The 23,963-nt window shown below is 48.7% G+C and overlaps 1 protein-coding gene across 2 annotated transcripts in view; it reads right to left on the reverse strand.

Annotated features, from left to right (window-relative positions):
• Positions 1–23,963, reverse strand: part of XXYLT1 (xyloside xylosyltransferase 1) — a 170,736-nt gene that overhangs the window by 119,224 nt on the left and 27,549 nt on the right. The window contains exon 2 of one of the 2 annotated variants that reach the window (XM_023623530.2): positions 22,913–23,060. In XM_023623530.2, the coding sequence (XP_023479298.2) occupies positions 22,913–23,060 (148 nt within the window). Of the gene's footprint in view, positions 1–18,668; positions 18,974–22,912; positions 23,061–23,963 lie in introns of those variants that run through there. The other variant, XM_070243482.1, reaches the window with a different exon arrangement.

Below are 23,963 nucleotides of genomic sequence, written 5' to 3' on the forward strand. Positions count from 1 at the left end.
TGGAGTGTTGAACCCCACTTTGTTCTGACTGTCAGCACAAACAACTACAGAGACTCCTAGTAACATGGAAACAAAAGAAATAAACATCAATGTTTAGAAACAATCCTAAAATCAATACACAATGGAATAGGACAGACATTGCAATGTCATCTTAAAGAGACCAACTAGGTCCCCAGTCAAAAAAAATTGGCAATAACCTAATAGAATACATTAATAAATTTAAAAAGGTAAGTTATCAATCAAAAGACAAAGAGAATCTCAGAAGCAAATGCTGGCCCTGCCCACCCAAGCCCTCTGCAGGGGAGAAGCTCAGTTGTGGGCTTTAGAGCATTCCGGTTCCAATGCCCACCGTCCTGTCCATCTTTCTTCAAAATTATATAGCTTTCACTCCCATATGTGTAGACTGTCGTGTCTACCAGCAGCCCCCAAAGATGAAAACCTAGGAACCCTGAGAACACTGTCGACTTGGGGTCCACACACTCAAGCTAAAAGGATATCCTGAGACTATCCGATTCCTAGCTTCCAGCCTCCTGTATCTAGTCACCCACTTTGGTCACCTCAAAAGAAGGACTACTTCAGATAATTCACAGGAGAAAGCAGGCCAGGACTATTCTTAAGGATAACAATAGTTCATTTCTCTGATAACACACTACAATTTACAAAGTGCTTCATCAGAAATCATGGAATAATGTTTTTTATAATCTCGGAGTGAAGAAGACTTTTCTAAGTGTGACACAAAATCTAAAAGTCACAAGACTGATATATCTAACAACAGAATTTTTTTAAATCTTTGTTAAAAAAGAATCAAAAGACAACAAATATTTTCAACGTATATCAGTGACAAAAATGCTAATTTCCTTAAGAAATAAACAGCTCCTTGAAATCAGTAAGAAAAAGTCAACAACCCAATAGAAAAATAGGCTAAGGATATAAATAGTTCACACAAAAGGAAATTCAGTGGTTCTTACTATATGAAAGGAGACCCAATGTCACTCAAAATAAGAGAAAGAAATCTTAATATTTCATTGAGATAGAATTTTTCACCTATAAAATTGGCAAAGATGAAATAGTTTGCTTACATTCTGAGCTGGGTGTGGGGAAACAGACAATCTCATGCATTGCTAGTGGATTTAGAAATTGATATAGGGCTGGCCAAGTAGAGCAGAGGTTAAGTGTACACGTTCTGCTTTGGCAGCCTGGGGTTCGCCGGTTCGGATCCCGGGTGCGGACATGGCACCACTTGGCAAGCCATGCTGTGGTAGGCGTCCCACATACAAAGGAGAGAAAGATGGGCATGGATGTTAGCTCAGGGCCAGTCTTCCTCAGCAAAAAGAAGAGGATTGGCAGCAGATGTTAGCTCAGGGCTAATCTTCCTCAAAAAAAACAAAAGTAATTGATATAAACACAATGGAGGGCAATTTGACAAGATCTATAAAAATTTTAAATGCACATACATTTGACTCAGCAATTTCACTTTCAGGAATTTATCCAACAAAATCCTGCTTAAGGGTAAAATCATTTATGAACAAGACAGTAACTGCAGTATTGTTTTTAATCACAAAATTTGGAAATAATCTAAAGGTACTTCAACAATTTATTCAACAACTAGTTAAACAAATTTCCATGCAATGAAATACTCCATAGGTATAAAAAGAACAAGGCACCCTTAAACACGCAGATTTGAAACTATCAATAAGATATATTGTTAAATGAAAAAAAAAACAAGGTGCAGAACCCTTCTAGGCAGTTGAGAACTTAGTGGCAGGGATGAGGGTAAGAAGACTTATTTTCTCCATATATGTGTTTGTATTTTCTGAATTTTGTACCATGTGGATGTGGTTGAAAATAAGACGACAAACAAAACTTTAAATGAGTTTCACTGATGTGGTAAATCTGTATGTGTTGATATCGCTCATGTTATTAAGTATGGGAAAAAAAGCAAGTTGCAAGTAAAAATGTAGAGCTTAATCTCATTTATATTTTTTAAAACTTTTGTTGTCTGCTGGCATATGTGTGTTCATAAATGCATAGCAAAAGGCCTAAAATGAAACACACCAATCTATTTACAGTGCTTACCCTTGAAGAGGGGACTAGAATTGGGTTAGGAAAGAAGGAATGAAGGAGTTTGTGCACTGGTTACCTTGAAAAATCTGCATTTTTAAGATTTTTCTAATTGACCATCCATATGTTTTTATTTGGATTACCGTATTCTTTATTCCTAAGAGTTCTACATGGTTGTTTTTCAAATACGCGAGGTCACTTTTCACTGTTTCCTGCAGGGATTTTCAGGGTTGTCTTTTGTTTCTTTAAACGTGGTTAGCGTACATTTCTCGTGCTCTGTGTCTGATCGTCTGAAGTCCTAGCGGGTCTGCTTCTGCTGTCTCTTGCTTTTACCGGTTCTCACTCATCACACCGTATTTTCTTTGTGCTTGGTTATTTTTGGCTGTGCGCTGTTCATCGTCCTTGAAAGTTATTTGTGAGAATGAAAGTGGCTGGGACAGCATTCCACTAAGTTCCCCCGAGGTTTGCGGATCGTCCAAATCCCCTTTTGCTGGTAAAGAGCACAGGCCCTGGAGTCAGACGGTCTAAGCTCCTGTCCAACTCTCCCAGCAGTGCTGTGTCTCTCATGGGGCAATTCACCTGATCCTTCTAGGTCCAATTTTCCTCACCCAAAGTAGGGAATGTTCCTCCCTCTGGGCTTACAGGGGATAAGATAACACATATAGTAAGGCACGCAGCACATTCCTGGCACAAGGTCAGTCTTCTCGAAATTGTGCATTTATATTATACATGTTACACTACAACATTTTGCAGTGAGGGTCTGACCCAAGGAGACAGCAGCAAGAACAGGCAGAGGGGAAGGGCAGCTGGGGGACAATGACTGGCAACAGGGTCTTCTCCCTAACTAGCCTGTAAGCTCTGTGGGGCCAAGAGGCAAGGAGGGTGCCTCTTAGCACCTCTCACTGGTGCCCTAGTCCATGGCGGGTGTTGATAAAAGGGTTACAAAAAGTAAGACACAAGTGAAAGGGACTGTGGGATAAAAAATGTGACCCCTGGGCCCTTAGAGCCTCCATGTTTGATACCCTGAGAGTGACTCCCCAGAGAAAGGCGATTGCTAAGTCACAACGGTCCAAAGAGAGGAGCACTTTGCCACCAGAGAAAGAGCCTGGCTCCTTGGAATTCCCTAGAGCCCTGCCCCCAGAGAGGGGGGACATGTCAGAGATGATGAGACAGAAACAGCTAGTAGGTTCCATGTAGAGTAGCCCCAAAGATACCTCTAACTGCCGTCTGGTTGCAATCCTTGCTCACATCTTTGTCCTGCATTGATGTGAACACTTAGGCCAGCGTCATTCCCAGACCTTCACTGACGCACTAATTTGTTGACTGAGTGGCTAGTACCCACCCCTCCACCTCACTGGAAACTCTTTTGGGGGTCCACATACCCTTCAAGAGAGCAGCAGACACAATCTCAACCCCAAGCCTGGGACTGACAGCAATGCGAGAGGGGAGCATGCCGACACTAGAGAAAACCCACAAAAGTTGTGAATGCAACAAGAGAAAAATCTCATTTTCTCAAACACAAAGAACAGAGATCTAGCAATCACTGGGAGTTTAAAGTAAGGTGCAAACAACATAGCAGATCCACTCCCTCTGCTGAGTTAGTGTCTCTCCACCACGATTCCTCTGCACGGTGTTTTTCCACAAGTCTATTAGTCATTCCACACGGCCCCCCTGCAGTATGCTGGAACTGTCATTCCTAATGCTGATGGGGCTGGGAGGACAGGTAACTGCTGTGCCTCTTGTCTGAAGCCACCAAGGAACCTGGGGACATCTAGTCAGGTCAGCCCCTGGAACAGAGGCTGACACTAACATCAGGGGCATCAGTCAACAGCTCAGCAAGGGAGAGGGGAGGAGGACGACAACTGAGGAAATTACAGTCATGTTAGAGACAGCACAGGGAGGAGACGGGGAAAGTGCTTTTAAAAAGCTTCGCATTTTTATTTCTAATAGAACCCAGAATTTGCTGTACACAGTGTTCTAGAAAACTGTCATCATCTTAAGCAAATCTGGTATATAGATCTGTGGCTGAAAGGCCAGGGTGCACACGCGCACACACAACACACACACACACACACACACACACTATCATACCACACAGAACTGCCGGCCAGCCAGGACTAGGAAGAATGAGAGGGTGACTAGAGGACCAGCCCAGCAGCCAGAGTGGTCGTGCTGGAGCGCGCCTAAGAGGTGGGCAGGGACTGTGGTCTCATGGGCTGCTCAGGCAAGCTGAGCATCTCATTTCCACCTCCAACATCTTTTAAAAGCCAAGCTCAGCTAACAATGCCTGACCTGTGGCTACCCTGGTGCCCTGCAGAATCCAGCCAGCCTAGGAAACCCAGGGGAGACAGTGAATAAGCATCCACAGCACTTCCCTAAGGTGCTGTGATGACATCTGCTGATACCCCCACAAAAGAGAAGCATCGACAGTCCCAGTTTGGGACAGTTTATAAAGCAGTTTCACATGTATCACCTCAATCATGCAAGATAATCAGAGCACAAGTTTTTATCCCCAGCTGGTAGGTCAGAAAATAGAGGCAGAGGGAGAGAGGACCCATAGACTAAAAGAGACTCAAGACACACTTCCACGTTGCTGGTGGGCACGTAAAATGGTATAGCCACCCTGGAAAAGTTTGGCAATTTCTTATAAAACTAAACATGGAACTACCATAAGTCCCAGCAACTGTACTTTCAGGCACTTATTCCAGAGAAATAAAAATTTATGTTCATACAAAAACCTGTACACAAATGTCATAGCACCTTTATTCATAATAGCCAAAAACTGGAAACAACCCAGACGTCTTTAAATGGGTGAATGAGTAAACAAACTGTGGTATATCCATACCATGAAACACCACTCAGCAATAAGGAATGGATTATGGACACCTGCAACAACTGGAATGAATCTCCAGAGCGCTATGCTGAACGAAAAAAAAGCCAATCCCAAAAGATCACATACTTTGATTCCATTTATATAACATTCTTGAAATGACAAAAGTATAGAAATGGAAAACAGATTCGTGGTTGGCAAGGGTTGGGGGCGATGCCTATAAAAGGGCAACGTGAAGGATCTTTGTGGCGATGGGACTGTTCCGCATCTTGACTGCATTCGTGTCAAGATCTTGCTGTCATGTTGTATTACAGTCTTACAAGATGGTGCCATTGGGAGAAAGTGGGCAAAGGATCTCTACGTTATGTCTTACAACTACATGTTCATCTATAATTATCTCAAAATTAAAAGTTTAATTTACAAAAAGAGAGAGAGAAAGACTTAAGAGACATGTAGCCCTTGTCTGGATCCTGATTTGAACAAACCTATAAAAATACATTTGAAGAATGTACATACTGCTTGGATATTAGGTGGTAATAAAAAATTATCGTTAATTGTGTTAAATGTCATAAAGATACTGTGTTTACGTAAAAAAAAAGAACACATTTATCAGACACTTATCAAAATATTTAAGAATAAAATAATAATATGATATCTAGTATTTGCTTTGAAATAACCCAGAGTTGGGGGAGAAGGCGGTGGGTAGGAGTAGAGATAATATAAGATAGGCCATAAACGGATAACTATTGAAGTTGGGTGATAGGTACACAGGAGTTCATTATGCTATTCTCTCTACTTTTGTAAATATTTGAAATTTTTATAGTAAAAGGTAGAGGAATAAAAAGAGTCCCAGACAGGATGCTTCGTGCCTTGCTTAAGGCCACATCATCAGTAGGAGAGAGAAAAAGGACTTCAACCCAGGTCCTCAGACTCTGCTAGCAGATGCTGAGCCAGTCTCTTTTGGGAAGAGCCATTGAAGGCAGGGCCCACGACTGAGCAGGTGAGAGGCTGGCCCAGTAGACTTTCAGAGAGCAAGGTGTAAGGAGTACCTGAATGGCCAGGCCTGTGAACCCGAGCTGTTGCTTTCTAATCAGTATATGGGATACTAAGCAGCCTCATACGCAGTTGGCAGTGCAGTGATGGAGGCCACCAGGGCCTAAGAGACCCAACCTTCAACAGAGATACCACACAGCAGGCTAAATGGAGGTTCAAGGAAACAGCAAATCCTGCCCTTCTTCGACAGAAGTTTTGGAGGTTCTCAGAGGCCATTCACCAGAAAAACAGGTGTTCATCCAATCCACTTTGGAAATTGGGACTACAGATCAGCCTCTTCGCCTTCTGTCATGCAGATGGCCCACCTTGTACGAGAGACACTCTGTGGAGAAAAGGTAGGCCTCCCTCAGATGCCACATGCTTCTCAAAGCCTTCCCCATATTCCTTAGCCAAAGGTGTGCCCTTCTTTGCACTCCCACAGCTCTGTACTTATACCTCCCTGTGTCAGTTATCTATTGCTGCACAAGTTAACCCAAAACTTAGCAGCTGAAAACAACCAACATTTATTATCTCAGTTTCTGAGACAATTCAGGCACAGCTCAGCTGGATGCCCCTGGCTCACAGGCAGCCATCTACTCACAGTTTACTCATGTGGCCTCAGATCCTCTTGGCTGTTGGCCAGAGATGTCAATTCCTCACCATGAGGCCTCTCCACAGGGAAGCTCACGACATGGCAAGGACTCAGAGAAGGAAAAAAGATATCCAAGATGGAAGCCACGGTCGTTCATAGCATAATCTCAGAAGTGTTATGCCAACAGTTTTGCCATATTCTTTGCACTAGAAACAAGTGAATAAGTCCAGCCCACATTCTCAAGCGAAGGGCATGAACACCAGGAGGTGAGGATCATTGGGAGTCATCTTCAAGGCTGCCTACAACATGCCCCAGGATGGCTGGTATTTGTATGACAGTAACGTCTAACATAATTCCTCCACTAGAAAATGAAGTCATAAGGGCAAAACCTACATCTGATCATGAGGGCAAAATCCCCATGTAATCCACATCTTTTCCCCTCCCCTCCCACGCCAGCAGCTACTCTGTATCTGAGAGCAGCAGTCACACACCTGCTGAAGAGGCAGGCCCAGGTGGCCAGGTTTGGTACCACGTGGCCCCACCTCCTCCGGCTCTGCTCCCAGCTGACTGGATCCATGACAACAAAAAAAATCAACAATTTATGGCCTGCAGGCTGGTCAGAAGATTCTCTTTCAGGATCTGAAATGGAAAATAGCAAGAGATGATGCCTGTTATGGGGAAGTCGTAACAAACCAAAGCCCCATGCAAGCTTCAGTTCCGTGGGAACGGAAAAAATACATTTAAAAAAGCAGTTGTGGAGAGAAGAAAATGGAGAAGTGCAGACAGGAACAAAGACGCCATCAGAGAGAGAGAGAGAGAAAGAGAATAACCCAAACAGCCCAGTGCCCACAGCTGCCCCAAGTTCTGAGCTCTCTCATTCCAGCCCCTCCCACAGTAATCCCTCTTTTCTTGTGTTGACTTGCACTCAGCTCTCAGAAGGAAGAAGGAAAGACACGGGGGAGGGGGAGGCAGAGCAGGGAAGGAGAGGTCGTCAGGCAAGGGCCAGGACACTCCGTCACAGGCTTGCAAGAGGGAGTTTGCTTGAGGTCAGCCACGAAATCAGCTCACAGTCAGAAGTGCACTCCTATCCCAGGCACTGTTCATTCCCCAAATTTCACCATTCTGTGATTAATGACTATAATGGACAAATCTTACGATGTGAGAGATGATGCCTTTTAAAAAAAAAAAGTCAATATCGTACCTGACTCCCTCAACCCAGTGCAGAAAGGAAACCATCACCCACCGCACCCCCTATGCGCACTCACCTCTCAGGAAGAAGTTACCCCAGAGCTTAAGATGTGAGTGACACTAGCGCAGAACCAGCTAAGCCTAGTTAAGAAGTCAGTCCTGAACTGGGGCAAGAAGCTGGTAGGAGGGAGAGAAGTCAAAAGCCAAGGTTGAAAGCTCCCTGGGAGACAAGCAGCTCCAAAATAGGGTTTCATCATCAGAATGGCTGATTCTACTCAGTGGAATCACGTGGCTGCTGACAGGTCTCATCTATACACGAGGGGAATCATCCTCACTCACCCCCCAAGGGCTTTCAGATTTTATAACAAAGTTAAGGCCACGTCACATCACATCATGCCTGACTTAAGACTCTCAAGGGGTTTTCCTGCCCGCAAAGGTCCAGCAGAGGCAGCCCAGCTGACACTCTGTGTGCAGAGCCAGTGATCAGGGACCTGGGGGACAAAGGAAGAGCTGAGCAAGCCAAGGAAGTAGGAAAGCAGAGTGTACGTTTGACCAAGAACAGTCTATGGCAGCTAGTTTGGCTGGAGAACAGGGTGGATGTGGGGGAGTGGCAAGAAACCATGCTGAAGGGGCAACCAGGCCAAACAAGGAGAGTCAGGCATTGGTCCCTGCAACCCTCTCTCTGGAGGCCTAGCATGGCCGGGAACCTTCCAAAGGATGGTCAGAAGCCAGTGTAAGTGGGTGAGGAAAGGAAAGGAAGAGCAGGCCTGAAATTCAATCAGAGATGGCTAACGGGAAGGACCTGGTCACTGGCAATGACACACATGGCCTGGGTAGAGAAGCTGCATATTATCCCACCAGGGGCCGGTGCGCAAGGGAAGAGGCAAAGTGCAGCAGCTTCCTTCCAGGCAGCCCGGAGGTGCTCGTCAAGCACACTGCATGAGAGGACTTGGGATCCAACGCCATCGGAAGAGATGGCAACCCCAGGGCACGCTGGCTTCTGCCCAGGCCGAGGCCTAGGCCGTCCAGCACATCCATCACCCAGAATCCCCCTCAGCCCTCAAGGCCTGGCACAACCCATCTCACCCTCCTGGACAAAGCTGCTTCTCTGAACTCTGACAGAACTGACAGTATCTGGTCCACTCGCCATGCAAATAATCCCACACGATCTCCCTTAAATCCAAGCCCAGTGCCGCTGACCTCTGACCTCTGGTTTTGTGAGCACCCACTTGCTTGGGCTCTCTTCTCACCCAGAAGGTGAGCGCCCCCACCCTGAGGGCAGGACAGCAGCACCCACCCTGTGCCCTGCACATGGTGGGAGGACGGCAGACCCTTCACAGATGACAAGATGCCTACAATCCTGACCTCTGCCTGACCTCCCGGCAACAACAAACGCTGGCTAACGCCTTTGACTGGTGGCCGAGAATTTAAAAGAGGATCCTGAAAAGTTAACAGACAGAATCTAATCGAGGGGAACCAAATGGGAGATATTACTGTTCAATCAATTTGGCAACTATTTTCATTAGCTCAGAAAGAGCTTTTGGCATTAAGTGAGCAGAAAGCGGTCTCCATTGCATTACTATTTTTAGCATTTTATGACAAATTCACTCAGCCTGTCCCTCTTCCAAATAAGAGGACTCAAATGCCTCCAATTTGCTCCACAGCAGCTGCCAGAAAACAGTTTTCACTGAAACCACTGGACACATGTTTATAGCCTTTGTTCAATATTTACTCAGATGGTTTCACTCAGGCAAGTTCCTGAATATCTGTTTCTCCTTTTGCTTTCTTCCACACCAGAATTCTGGCACCTCAAGCCATGCTGAACGCTGGCAGCCCGGGCAGCGCCCACTACACCAGGAAATCAGAACCCGCTGTGTTTCCTCAAGGCTTGGGGGACCCATCAAGAAATGGTCATCCAGAAAATTCACACTCCTGGTTGTGTCTAGCCCACAAGGAACGTCCAGTTTCTATGCAATTTATCAGAAGCTGCTGGATTTCCTCCCCAGGCACTTCGAAACGGGCTTAAGAAAAAGTGCTGAGGCAGTAAGTCGGCTCTGGCATACTGAGGTGACCCGAAAAATAGACTGGTTCAAGATACACACTTCACAATAATTCATCCATTTAGTTCACTTGACAAATGCCTACTGTGTGTCTGGGTGTGTTCTAGGCACTGGGAACACAGCCATGAACAAACTCATGAAACATCCTGCCCTTGTGGAGTCTACTTTTGGGAGGGGGAGACAGACCATCAGAAAAAAGTAAAATACACTCTCTTTCAGATGGTGACAAGTACGATGAAGAAGAACAAAGCAGGATCGGGGTCAGGGCGCTCTAGAGGAGGTAAGTACAATTTTACAGAGGATGGTCAGGGATGCCTCACTGAGGTAACATCTGGACAGAGATCTGAAAGAGGGGAGGAAACAGCCCTGGGGGTATCCATGGGCAGCGTGCAGGGGAGCTGGCACAGCTGCGTGGAGTGAGCAAAGGAGCGCTCGGCAGGAGCTGAGCAGACCATCAGAGCTTTAAAGAGAGCTGAGGCCAGGGGGCATCACAGGTGACATAAAGATATGGAACCACGTGAGACTAGAACAGATGGTATCCATACCCAGGTCCACTGCCACTCAAAGCCCCCGTAAGGATGATGAAATGGCCAAACAGGTTGTGGTCTGTGGCCACAGGCAGCCAGTCTGCACCATGGATCTTATCCAACCCCTCAGTCCATAGGTGAGGACCTGCCACCCGGGCAGGGAAACGGCCTTGCCCACGGGCTCACAGAAAGGTGGTGGCTGAGTTAGAAATATCTAGTAAGCTGCACCCGGTGTGACCTTTCAGGGCCACACAGAACAGGCCTGCTTTCTCTTTCCCGGGACGGCCCTTCAGAAAACAGTGAGACCTCTCTGGTGTGGAGGCTCCGTTTTCTCTAGGGGTGATTTCAGGATCCCTCCAGCCCCGCTCTGGGACTCCCTCCTCTGAAGCCACTCCAGTTTGTCAGTGCCGCCAGGGTGCCCTGCTGGCAGGGTGGCAGCGAACATACAGCTCGCTCCTTTTGAACAAATCTGTCCCTGGGTCCCCATCACGATTCAGGATCCAGGGAAAAGTCTTCCTAACACTTCTGGGTCTGAGGCAAACATCAGGCATCCCCAAAGCTACTTCAGATCCACTCAGGAAGTAGTCGTGGTGTAGGCAGCCAGGTGAGTGGATAATTAGAAGGCCACACCCAATGAGATGCTGCAGGAGAGGAGGAAAGACTAACAGCCAGGAAGTGCCTTTCTCTGAAGGCTGAGGCGTTCCCCACCCCCACCCCCACTCCCACCCCCACGGAGAGGGCTACACAAGTCCTGTTTATTTATTACTCTCATTTTAGGGCAGCATTTCTTACAGTGAGTTCTCTGAAACAGCCCTATCTCAGAATGTGAGCAGGTATTCCTCAAAAAGGTGCTCTGAGACAAATTATGTTTGAGAAATGCTGGGTTAAACGAAGTTGAACTGTTTTTTACTTCAGAACTTACCTGAGCTTTTGAATCGCTGAGTGCACGTGAGCCTCTGAGAGGAAAAGCACTAATAACATCGACCACTGAGCACCTCTGCGTGCCAGGCACTACGACTCTCCATCCACGACCTCCGTCACAGTCCTACGACATCTGTACCACCACTATCCCCATTGTATATGCAGAGCATGGTGGCTCAGAGGACTTAGGTCATCCACCCTCGGTCTCTGTTAGGAGTCAGGAGGGGGGTGGGCAGTATGAGATGTTATGTGGCCAGAGGACTCAGGGATGATGTGATGACCCCTACTCCTGCGGAGGTTTCGAAGACATTTAGACATGCCAGGAGTAACGGCAGGTGGAAAAGCCAAGGACCACTTTATTACTAGCTGGGGTGCGAACCAGAACTCTCTGGCAAACCAGGCTGGAGAATGTGGCTGAGGCCCAAGATCTCCACAGGATCTCACTCTCCTGTGGACAAGTAAGCATGAGGGGTAGAGGAGAGAGGAAAATGGCACCCCTCCTGCTGTGCTTCTCCTGTCTCAGGAGTGAGAAGAAAACTCCAGAGATGAGGAGAGCCCCACTCGTGCACATGATCTTTACACAGAGACCGTGCCCACTGGTAAACTGGGTCCTGAACCAGATTCTATGTCGCCTCCTCTGGGGAGGAATCAGGGAAAGGAGGTGGTTCTCCCTCTCCCCGACATCCGACAGCCAGGATAGTCGGGACAGAGCAAGAACTTGCTCCCAGGCTGCTGACCCCACGTCCAGACTAAAGCAGCCCCCATCCATCTTCAGGCTGCTTCACCCCCAAAGTAAGCAGAGGCCACAGGACTAACTGCAGGAAGGGGCAGATGCCAGCCAGCACCTTTCACGTTAAGGATTTCAGAGACTGGAAAACCAATTACAACAGCATCAGTGAGGAGGCCCCTTGTCTCTGCTTTCTCCTGATGCTGATGCTGATGGGGTAGGGGTAGAGAAGAGACCACTCCAGGATCCCCACCCCTTCTCCACCACACCCAGGTTCCAGAATGCATATGCATCCCCCTGCAAGACCCCTTCCACTAGATACATGTCTGCCTCACTGACGGAAAATTAAAGATTGATTATAGACCAGTTTCCTGATTTGCTTTCAAACTGAACAAAGTTGTAAAGTTCTATAAAACAACCTTAAAAGCTTTTTCTGTTTTATGAAACTGCTGTGAAAGAACAGCAGGGAACATTAAAGACCTCCCATGGTAGTGAGTAAAAATACCAAAAGCACGGAACAAAGAAATCCAAGCTGAAAACGGCTTTTACTACATTTGTCAAATTTCACATAAGGGAGGGAAAAATGATGGATTTTTAAAGGGTTTCTGCAAAATGCTGTGCACTGACCTCAGTGTTTCAAAGCATGAATGAATGAATGAATGAATGAGAGCTGCCAGTCTGGATTTTCCCATTTTGGTTTTGTCTCAGCTTACAGGCTTTCTGGTCCTGCTTCCACCCTTTCTCCTGTGCCCCTGTGAACCTGGGCTAAGATGCACCTGCACATGAATTACCCGAGATTCACACCAGCCTTTCCCAACCAGCAGCACCGACCCGAAGTGGACCCAAGAATGTCCTCACAAGAATCCAGTCGTCTGTCTCCAGCCTCAGGACAGCAAGGCCTCAGCAAGAGACTGATGAAATAAAGACACTTTTAGGGGTGATGACACCCATGATGTCAGGAGAAGGGGGCTGGGAGGAGGACTGAGCCACCCCCTGCTGATCACCAGTCAGCTTTGTCATTCTTTTCTACAACAGCAAGCGTCACCCTAGGCTTCCAGAAGGTGACTCTGGAGCAGAGGCAGCTCGGGCCCCAAGTCCTACATTTTCAGGGATTTTACAACATTTTGCATTTGCCTGGTCTTTTTACACACATAGATCTCCTTAGGAAACATGAGCAGGATGGGGCTGATGATGATGGACGTAATAATCTGCTACGATTGTGCAGATTTCAGGTACCCTGATTCCGGAAGCTGGTGGAAAAGGTCTTCTTGGAGGTTGTGGGAGATGAAGCATTTTTAGCTGCATTACTCCATTTCCAGCTCCCAGTACCCTGAGAGGAGGGTAGGTCAGAGATAACCATCCTCACCTGGGAGACAAGAGGGACATGACTGGCCCAAGATCATCCAGAAAATTTCCTTATCCCATATCAGAAGCTCTTTCCAAAAGGCAAAAAGTCTAAGCATGTGAGAATAACTCCAATCCCACACCACGTGGTGCTGTGTTTGGAGGCACAACACATCATTACCACCCAAACAGCTAATAATCACTGGGCACTCGCCATGTGCCAGGCACAGCGCTAAGGGCTAAGGGTATCATCTCATCTATCCTCTGAGGTAAGTACTGTATCATCCCCATTTTAAAGATAAGGAAACTGAGATCCAGAGAGGAGACAAGCTAATACTTTATCATGTTCCAGGCACTATTTTAAGCCCATTATATATACTAACTCATTTAATTCTCACAACAACCCCATGAGATACGAACTGTTGTTATCTCCATTTTATAGATGAGGAAACCAAGGTGTAGACAGGGTGGGTAACTTGGCCAGAGTCAAACAGCAGGCAGTGGTTGGGCTGCCATGAACCCAGGCAGGCAGGCTCCAGGCCCATGTTCTTAACCACACCATCCATGGTCATAAATACAGTGAGTCACGGAGCTGCAATTTGCACCCAGCTATCTGACCCAGAGCCTGAACTCCTAGTCTCTGTGATATACCTACCGACTGCCCCTTCAACCTGCTTCAGACCTGCCTGGCTCAGTGCTCCCTGCAGACACTGGGCCTGGAAGTCAAAGGAAGCTCAGACACGATCATCTATTGACCCATATAGTAGAATGGGGTCAACCCTCTGGAATGGCGAAGCAGTCTTTCAGAATCTCTGGGCTCCCACAGACCATGGCTGGTGGCACTGCAAGTGCACAGACGTCACCAGCAGGATGTGCAGGATGGAGCCCAAGCAGTGGACAGATATCCTTTGAAAAGCGACCATCCACATTCGTTAAGCATGGGCAGGAGGAAATAAGAGTAAGTTTACAATGGAGAAATATGACACAAACTACTTCAGCCAGGTGATGAGGTCACCATCAACAGTGATGAATCATGTACCCTGGATATGATGTGATGTATCATTGATAAGATGTGATGAAAATGGCACTTTGCCTCCAGTCCTCCTCTCCAAAAACCACGACTCCAGTCTAATGAGGAGAAAAACATCAGACAAATCCCAACTGACAGACATTCTACAAAATATCTGACCAGTACTCCTCAAAACTGTCAAGATCATTAAAAACAGGGCAAGTTGGAGAAAATGTCACCACCAAGGGAAGCCTAAGGAGACATGACAGCCAAATGTAATGTGGTGTCCTGGACGGGATCCTGGAACAGAAGAGGGACATCAGATTAAAACTAAGGACATCTGAACAAAGTGCAGGCTTTAGGTAATAATAATGTAGCAATATTGGTTTATTACTTGTAACAAACATACCACATTAATGTAATATGCTAAAAGGGGAAATTGTGTGTGGGGTATATGGGAACTCTCTGTACTATCCTCACAACTCTTCTATAAATCTACAACTGTTCTAAAAAATAAAGTTTATTTTTTTTTAAAGTGACTATCCAAGACTAGACAGTGAGACAGACGTAGAAGAGATGCAAAGGCCTAAAATGCCAAGGACAAGGGGATTCTGAGAAGTTTGAGTGAAGAAAACACACGTGCACACACACACACAAATATCTGGAAGGGTATATATCACACTGAAGACCATGGAACATACAGAAAACAAACACATCATACAGAACCTACATGGCCAATATGCCCCTGGTACGTATATGGAGGAAGTGTGTGCCCCAGGGAACACTCAGAGAACGCCTGGCTAGAGAGAATGGAGGAGACAATGAAGCCCAATACCCTCTGTGAATAGCTGGGGAAACTGAGGCCAGGAGAGAACTGGCATTGGACAACCTAGGTCCTAACCTCAGTTCTGCCTCTTAGTCACTAGGTGACTTTGATCCAATTCCCTCACCTCTCTTGGTCTCATGTTGTCCATCTGCAAAATTGGGATATTAATTCCTGCCTAAGTCATAGGATTGTTAGGAGGCTTAAAATAAATAATAGGTCTGCTCAACCACATTCAACAATCCCTGCTCCCTGCAACCTAATGTCATTACCCTGGGATGGACACAACCTCCTGTGGCGTATGGGGTCACGTAGTAATGGGATGACATGATGCCCTATTCCAGCCCTGAGGTGACAAGAGGCCAGACCCCACCTCTCTGGACAGCACACCCAACCCAGCACAATCCTTTCCCCCTGCCTGGGCATCGGTTTTCTCCTGGTGGCAAGTGGGAGAGACAGCCCTTGGTGATCAGCACAGTTGGAGGGGTCTCTAGGCAGCCAAACTTGGGCACCACTGCTCTAGGGGCATGCGACCTGAAGAAACACCAGCATGAAGTGGCAATCATCATCATCATTATCATCATCACATCACACCACATCACCACTCATTCACTATTTCCCCACACTGACCTCTCCTCACAACAGCCTTGGAACCAAGGTAGAACGGGTAAACTCATCCCCACCTCACAGATGAGGAAGCTAAGGCCAGAGAGGAGTATGATGCACAGAGGCTGAGCTCTGATGCCTCCACCACGCCTACCAGCCCCTCTCACAACGGAGGCAAAGCTCTGCTGTTTCTCCATAATTGTGTGGCCTGTGTCCGCTTTCTCACCCTCATTGAGCTTTGCCTCACTTGAGGCAAAAATGAATTTTCTCTGCTCACCCCAAAGGCCCAGCACAGGGCTGAGGGCAGAGCTGGCCCTCGAATTTTGGGTTATTGACTCACAGGCAAACAGAGACGCTTCCACAAAAGGGAACCCTCCCTGCACTGTCCCAGAGCCAGGCCTGAGTGGTAAACGTGGACAGTTGAGCAACACAGCTGGCCAGCCCCAAGCTCAAGCCAGGGAAGGGTAGGGACATCCTCAGGGCACATAGGAGCAAAGTGTCTGCCTGCGGACAGCACTGACTGGGAGTCAGGGATCCTCAGTCCAGTCCTTGCTCAGCCAGGCTCTGTGACCCTAGGAAAGTCTCTCCCCATCTCTGTGCCTCAATTCCTTAGTCTGAAAAATGGGGTCACAGTACTGCTGCACCCCCATTTTAGGTGGACACAAATGTCCTCTATAAAGATGAGGGGTTTAAACTGATGGACATATTGTCCCCAGGCAAGTCAAGACACCCTCTTCCTCATCTGAAATGGCCCCTCCTCAGCATGGCCCAAACAGAGTGAGCCAGAGTGACAGTTCCCACGCTCCAAGGATAGGCCACCTGAGTCCTCCCAGGCACACAGTGGAATCTAGATGCCAGCACTGCCAGCACAGCTCCCAGCCAGCATCCATGGGAATCCTGAGCCCAGAGGTGCAAATCCACCTGCCACAGGCCAAGTCAGGAGAGGTGGCCACAGCTCGAAGCCACCCCTCCTCTGTGTAGACACAGGATGACGTGCAGAACTTCATTCTTCAACTGCGGGAGAGAAACCAAGAGAAACACAAGGCCCCTGGAAACATGACCCCGTAATGGGCACAGACAAGAGTACACGGCTGCCCCACACTCCACTGGGGCCCAAGGTATAAACCATATATGGGTACCACATAGGTATAAACCACCTATGTCACATGGAGCTGGTTCTGCCCAGAGCCCATCATGAAGTCAACTGACTGGAACTTTTTTGTAACCCCTAGCCCAACAGAAAGCAGGGTAAAAAGGGTCAGGAGCCCAGGTGGCCTACGGGAGCCAAGTACATGCACAGCGTGGCTAAAGCCTAGCTCTGTTGCCCAGGCCTGGGTTCCAGGGCCCGCTGACAGGCAGGTGGTTCAACAGCAGAAATGCCTGCATTGGTTTTACAGGCGTTTATAACCCATCCTGATCAGAGCTCTGTGTGGAAGGCTGTCTGCTTTGCCTACTCTCATAACTTCACTTGCTGTTTTTTTTGAACCAAGACAGTTGCTAAAAGCTGCAAGTTAGTTCATAACTGGTCCCACAGCAGCCAGTGTAACGACCTCTGCAGCCCCTGGGTTCTCATAGAAAGAGGGAGGCTGTGCAAAAGCTGGGGATGCCTGTCAGGTCTCCCCAGGTACTATAACTCAACATCTGTATGTGTTCATGCTGGGTACACATGAGCACGCGTGCACACACACATATACACATGCACACTCTAGATCAGCTGCTGCTTGAGGCCAGGGAGTCGACTCGGGGTCTCTGCAGCCCATCCATAATGCCCAGCCAAGCAGACACTCAGTCAAGATATGCAGCTGGACCCCAACATCTCTCCCTACAATGCAGGCCCCATCTCAGACATATCGGCTTTCCGAAACCCTGGATCTAGTCAGGTTCCTCCCTGCTAAAATGCCCACAGAGGCTCTGTCCCCTGTGTCCGGGGCCAGCCTCTCAGCCTGGCAGCCAAGCCTCCACAGTACATGCCAACCTCCCTTGCCCATCTTTTCTTCCACTACTTCCCAAAGTGTGCCCTAATGTGTTTGTCGAAAAAGCTAGTGTCCTGTTCCCAAAGACACCCCAAACTCTTCCCAATTGCCTGAACTGCTCACTACCTGTTTCCACACAATGAAACTTTACTCACCCTTCAAAGCCCACTTCTACTTCCACCTCCTCCATGAAGCCCTCCTTCTTCCTGCCAAATGCCTGTGAGGCATCCTCTTCTGAAACCCTCAGCATTGTATAGCTCTCCCTACGGCTTTCATGGCATCCCACCCTAACTGCTGGACCATACCACACATCTCACTACCATGAGCCCATGAAGCAGCAACCCCGCAAACATCTCTGAGACACCCAGAGTGGTCAGCGCCATGTCATGCAAGCATCAGATCCTTTGCAAACGATGTCTATTGGCAAAAGGTTGACCACAGGACAGGAGAGCCTTCCAGAAGAGTCTCCTGGGGGCTCTGGCCAGCCTCACGAACTGCTGAGTGTTTGGGGACCTGCCTTCCCTGCCCAGGGAAAACCCCACCACAACCATGAGGCAGCATGGTTCAGCCTCAGTAAGGACTGTTTTTACGACCCAAGTCGTTAAGCAGGAGCCAACAGCTCCTTGGAGAAGCGTGACACAGGAGAGGGAAGCTGGTTGTCCCTGAGGAGCTGCTCTTCACTCCCTCCAGCTCCAGTTGAGCAAAAAATGTTTTCGTTTCCATTGCATAAGATGCTTCCAATGGTGACAAACCTAACACCACCAACAGGAGGAGATAAAAGCCCTGTGGGTGTGAATGAGGAGCAGAAAGTGGCTGGGTGTCAGTGTAGGACACATGGGCAGGCAAGCGTGGGTGGCAGGATTGGCCAGCCAGCCACATGTGACCCCTCTAACAAGCAACGGAAAGAAAAACAAGGTCTGACCAAAATCAGAGCCAGCACGTTCCACTGGCAGGACGGACCCCTTTGTTACTCACTCTGCAGACGTGGTCTGTGCAGCGCTGCTCCAAGGGGCCCCATCAGGGCAAAACACACAGCTACCTAGGCCAGCCAGGCCCCCTCCACATGACTGCAGTGAGCGGCCAAGAAGAGGAGAGAGGAGGCCAAGGTTTGTAAGCCTCAAGGGGTTATGCGGGTGTGAGAGGCTGGGCATTGAGGTCTGGCCACCAAAAGGAGCATGAACCGAGGCATCAGAAACCCGAGTGGGAGGCCCAGCTCACCCCAGAACTCAGAGAAGTGGCCTGACCTCAGCTCCTAGATTCCTCTCCTGCAAAGTGGGGACAGGGGACAGCAGCTGTCCTGAAGCTCTTATGCATCTGCCTGAGATCCCTCTGAGAGGTCAGACATCAATGGGCTTAGAAAACCACACAGAACCTCACACACGCAGGCTGATGACATCGGGGCGGGGGAGCTGACGCAGGCTGGCTTTGTGAGCATCACCTTTGGCCCAGTAACTCCCCCCGGGGGGAGCTATCACAAGGAAATAATCCTAATTAGAGAAAATAATCTTTATGCACGTGGATATTAGTCACAGTATAATTTATGATGGTAGAAAAAAACAGAAAGCATCTGGGTAGCCAAGAACAGGGAAATGATAAAGTAAACTAAGGTTCATCTACTCAATGGAACCATTCAAAAAATTTTCAAAGACTATGATTATGCAGAAAATGGTGATGAGTAACATGAATTGAAAATGTCATGGTACAGCTTTACTGGTACCATTTCTTTCATTTTTTGAGTTTAAATGAAGGTTCAATTTCATGTTTTGATATGTAAAAAAAGACTCAGAATGCTTTAAACATACAGTATAACTCCTACTTTGGCTAAATTTTTAAAAAGCTATGTGTTGGGAAAATATTAGAAAATAACCAAAGAATTAACAGCGATGATGTTTGTGTAGCTGGAAAGGAATGGCTTTTATCTATTTTAATGTAGCTTTCAGGTGAATCAGTGTTACTTTTAAAGAGAAAGAGAAACACATCTATTTTAAAGGTAGTTTAGGCGCTGAAGGGTGACACTCATGGCACAGGACAGGGAGGAGAAGGAGGGGTTTCGATGCAGAGAAATAACCCGGATTTCTGGGGCAAACACCAGACAGGACCCCCTGAGACATAACTCAGGGGAACACAAGCTTTTCTGACCAGCCTTCCCGGGTGGGACCAAGGGCTTATGACCCACCCACACCCCAGTCTTACTTTCCCTGAGAAAACATAAACAAGATAACCAAAACAGCAAGAATGCAGCAGTTACACAAGAACAAAACCAGCAACAAAACAACAGTAATTTCTATGATTGAAAAAACGAATACAAAAAAGCAGCAATAAACAGCCATGAAAAACTCAAGACAGCACTAACAGTGCCTGAAAACAAGTATCCCGAAAATTGCAGGCATTCCAGAAGATCTGCCCCATAGGAGCTTCGCAAGGCTGCCAAGCGGGTGCGGCAGCCAGACTGCTCAGCAGAAACACCCCACACTCCATGGGGAACTCCAGCACTGTTCGCTTTATTTTACGACTATCAGAGTTTAGTCACTCCTAACAGCTCTCTTCTTAAGAAGCGGACTTTGAGCCGATGTAGAAATGAATCTCTGGCAGTGCATTACTGTTTGCCTAAAGAACCCAAGAAAAGACGCAGCGTTTGGGTCTGCTCCCGGCACATCTCAAACAGCTCCTTCCCCAGCTCCTGACACAGGCCCCTCAGAGCACTGGACCACGCTTGGAGGGACACCAAGGATCTGATCTCCTGCATCGACAGCACAGCTCTGGCCAGAGCCTTTTGTCTGCAGACACTGCCCCTGGGCAAGGCCAGGCTTTCGGGCAGGGCGAAGCGGGAGACGCTGGGGCTCCCTAACACCTGTCATCGGCACGTCACATCTCACTGCTGGTCCTTCCTAACCCTGTGAGGCAGCAGTATCTCCTCTGCCCTGACAATTCCCAAGGAGCTGTGTTTCCCCTCCCTCTGGCTGCCCCAGAGCCAGAGCATAGCCGGGCCTAGAGCTGAGCACACGATGGGCAGACACCTAACAGTTGATGAGAGATGAAAGGGGAATAAGGTCAGGCACGGTCCCCCACATCTGCTGTCCTTCGCCAGTTCTTCTGGCACAGAGTCTCATTCAAGGCCAATCACACACACAGGACAACAGGACTGCTCAAGCCCTTACCGCCCATCTAGTTGAGACATTTCAAAGGAGCTTGTTTAACCTTTTGACCGCTAGAATCCTGCTCCAAAGCCTGGTGTGTACAGCAGTCAAGATGGACGACAGGGAGGAGAGTCGGGGCGGGAGAGAGAGGGAGGAGAAGGGTAGACCCCTGCTCCCTCGGCTCCCCAGAACTACAGAAACCCGCAGGGGGATTCCTGTACCCTGGGACTCTTCCGAAGCCAAGCTGAAACAGCTCACTAGATCAGCCCCCTCGGGTTAAGGGGGGGAAACTGAGGCTGAGAGAGACAAAGTGGCTCAGCAAAGGCGCATAAATGGTCAGTGGCAGAGCTGGGACCAGGATCTAGGGGTTCTTGTCCCCTAGAACCCAGGAAAGTGGGAACCACACCTGCCTCAAGTCTGAGTCACTCCCAGCACCTGCACAGGACCTGCCCAGTGAGATCACAGATGCTCCACCTGAGGGGACAAAAATAACTGCTGCTTGGAAAAGCAGGCCTCGACAGACCAGGGTCCGAGTCCCAGCCCCGCCACTTAAAATGGCTGTATACCCGGGACAAGTCACTCAGCTGCTCGGTCAGCTCTCAGCAACCACCTCAGAGGGCCGGTGGGAAGACGCAGAGAGCTGACAGCGGCACCTGGTTTCCGTGAAGGATCACAGATTCTTCTCCCTGTGCCCTTTCGGTGGGCTCATCCCCTCTCTCCTTCAGACCCCTGCTCCGTGAAGCTCCCTGAGCCCTTGCCTTACAGCTAAGAGAACATTCGGAGGCCTGCATGGTGCAGGAACTCACCTTGTGGAGACAAAGTCCCAGCCAAAAGAGTGGGCTAGATCTTCCTGTGGTTTGACAACATGCCAATGGGAAGCCAGCTTCAGCCTCCAGCTCCTGAACTCCTGCTTCACCAGTCCCTTCAAACAGTGGTGCTCCTGACACCTCTTTTTTTTTTTTTTTTTTTAAAGATTTTATTTTTTCCTTTTTCTCGCCAAAGCCCTCTGGCACATAGTTGTATATTCTTCGTTGTGAGTCTTTCTAGCTGTGGCATGTGACACTGCCTCAGCGTGGTTTGATGGACAGTGCCATGTCCGCGCCCAGGATTCAAACCAACAAAACGCTGGGCCACCTACAGCGGAGCGCACGAACTTAACCACTCGGCCACGGGGCCAGCCCCACTCCTGACCCCTCTTTCACGTCTGCTGGGCTGGAGCAGCAGGCCCCCACCAGATGCCCTGGCTGTCCCCTAGGCTATCGAGTTCTGCCTGCTCTGGAAACTGTGGGGAACTCAACCAGTCATGGTTCAGATAGCTGCTACCCCAAGACCCTGGAACTCCCCACCTCTGCCCTAAAAGGCTCAGGTCATGGTTCACCATGGCCAGAAATTAGGGGGCAATATCTAGGGCTCCAGAATCAATCAAGGACCATCTGGAGGAGAAGAACCCAGAAGCCTGGGGCACCCCACGAATGAGACCCTGTCCCCAAGACTTCTAGACCAAGGATGACCTGCCAGCACTTCCATACAAGGCAGACCTGTCTCAACCAGACGATCACATCTCTTCTGCCTTGGAGGGACCAAAGCCCGGAAAATACTTTAATTGTGCGTCAGAGTTTCAAAAATAGTCCTATTCAGTCATAATCTTCACCTCTCACACCTAGATTTGATATTTTAAAGTCAGACAAATACAGGTTCAAACTAGAAAGAAAAGGATCACAGATTTGGATGGAGGGTCATCTTGTTCAACCTGCCATTTTACAGATGGAAACACTGAGTCCCAGAGACAGGTGTGTACAAGAAGCAGAGTCAGGCCTGGAGCCCAGATGCCAGGGACACCACACTGCACAACTCACACTGTGTCCTTGTGAATGGGCCCAGGAGCTGTGCAACCCAGGGCTCTGCCCTTGAGTCTCTGTGCAGGAAGCTCTGTTATACAAAGGGTGTGCCGGCCCCTTGCCCTCTCCCTCTTGTTTCAGTGGAGCTGTTCTCCCTGATGCAGGGCACTGGCAGAACTGGAGCCAAGGAAATGGACACAAAGGTCAAATAGCAGGGGCTGCTGCCCCTGGCAGTCCAGGTTACCTTTGGGCATGATCTGATGCATGGCGACCGAGAGGAAGAAGATGGAGTCGCTGTAGTAGGTCCCTGAGCCGGCACTGAAGTGCTTCTGCATGGCCTCCACGACGGGGAAGAGCTTGTCCGTCAGCACAGCGACATCGTGGAAGACAACCTGCAGCAGGGTGCGAGGAGACGGCAGGAGTGAGCGAACCGGGTCTGCACACCCAGCACACATGTGGGCTCATGCTGGGGAGACAGACAGTGCCTCTCGGGGTCCACGAGCAGGGTCCCAAGTGAGGGTTAAGAAAACAGGGAACAGTTGGAGTCTGCAGAGGCTGGCTGTGGGGACGGGGACGCCGTGTGGGAGGGGTGTGCAGGCATACATGTGGGGGTGCTGAGGAAGAGGAGTGGGAGTGAGGACAGGAATGGGAGAAGTCAGTCTGCCTTCTGCTTCTGAGCTTCAAACTGAGCCTCCTTGAAGGTAGCTCTGTGCCCAGTGGCTGGAAACCATGCTAAAGAGTCTCATCCTGAAATCAGGACCCTCAGCAAGTCTGGGCAGCTGGCACGGGCCCCGGCATGGGTGTTCCTGGTGGCCACTACACGTGTTCCATGGGCTAGTCAGATGCTACACCTCCCTTAACCAACAGGGTGAATAGTAAGAGGGTCTGGCCACTGGAAAACGGGACCCGGGAAATGCCTACTGCCTAAGTAAACTCATCCATCAACTCAACAGCATTTCTTGAGTGTCCCAGACACCCTGGAGACGCTGTGAGGCACCACTTTCCCCAGAACACTTAAGTCTAAAGATGTCACAGCTGCTGAAGAGAGCCCTGCAGTTTATGACACACCCTCACACACACACGCTGATCCCCGTGGCAACCTGGGGCTTCAGGGAGGCAGCCACCACTGTTACAGCTCCAAATTACAACTGAGAGAGCAGATGCTCACAGAGGTTACACCTGCCCGAGGTCACCTAGCTAATAAATGGCAGAGCCAGAACTTGAACCCTGTCTCCAGATTCCACGTCCCAGGCTCTTTCCACTGTAAATGCATCCTCTTTCTCAATAGCAACCAG

This window comes from Equus caballus, chromosome 19 (assembly GCF_041296265.1).
Source record: "Equus caballus isolate H_3958 breed thoroughbred chromosome 19, TB-T2T, whole genome shotgun sequence".
Classification (NCBI taxonomy): Eukaryota; Metazoa; Chordata; class Mammalia; order Perissodactyla; family Equidae; genus Equus; species Equus caballus.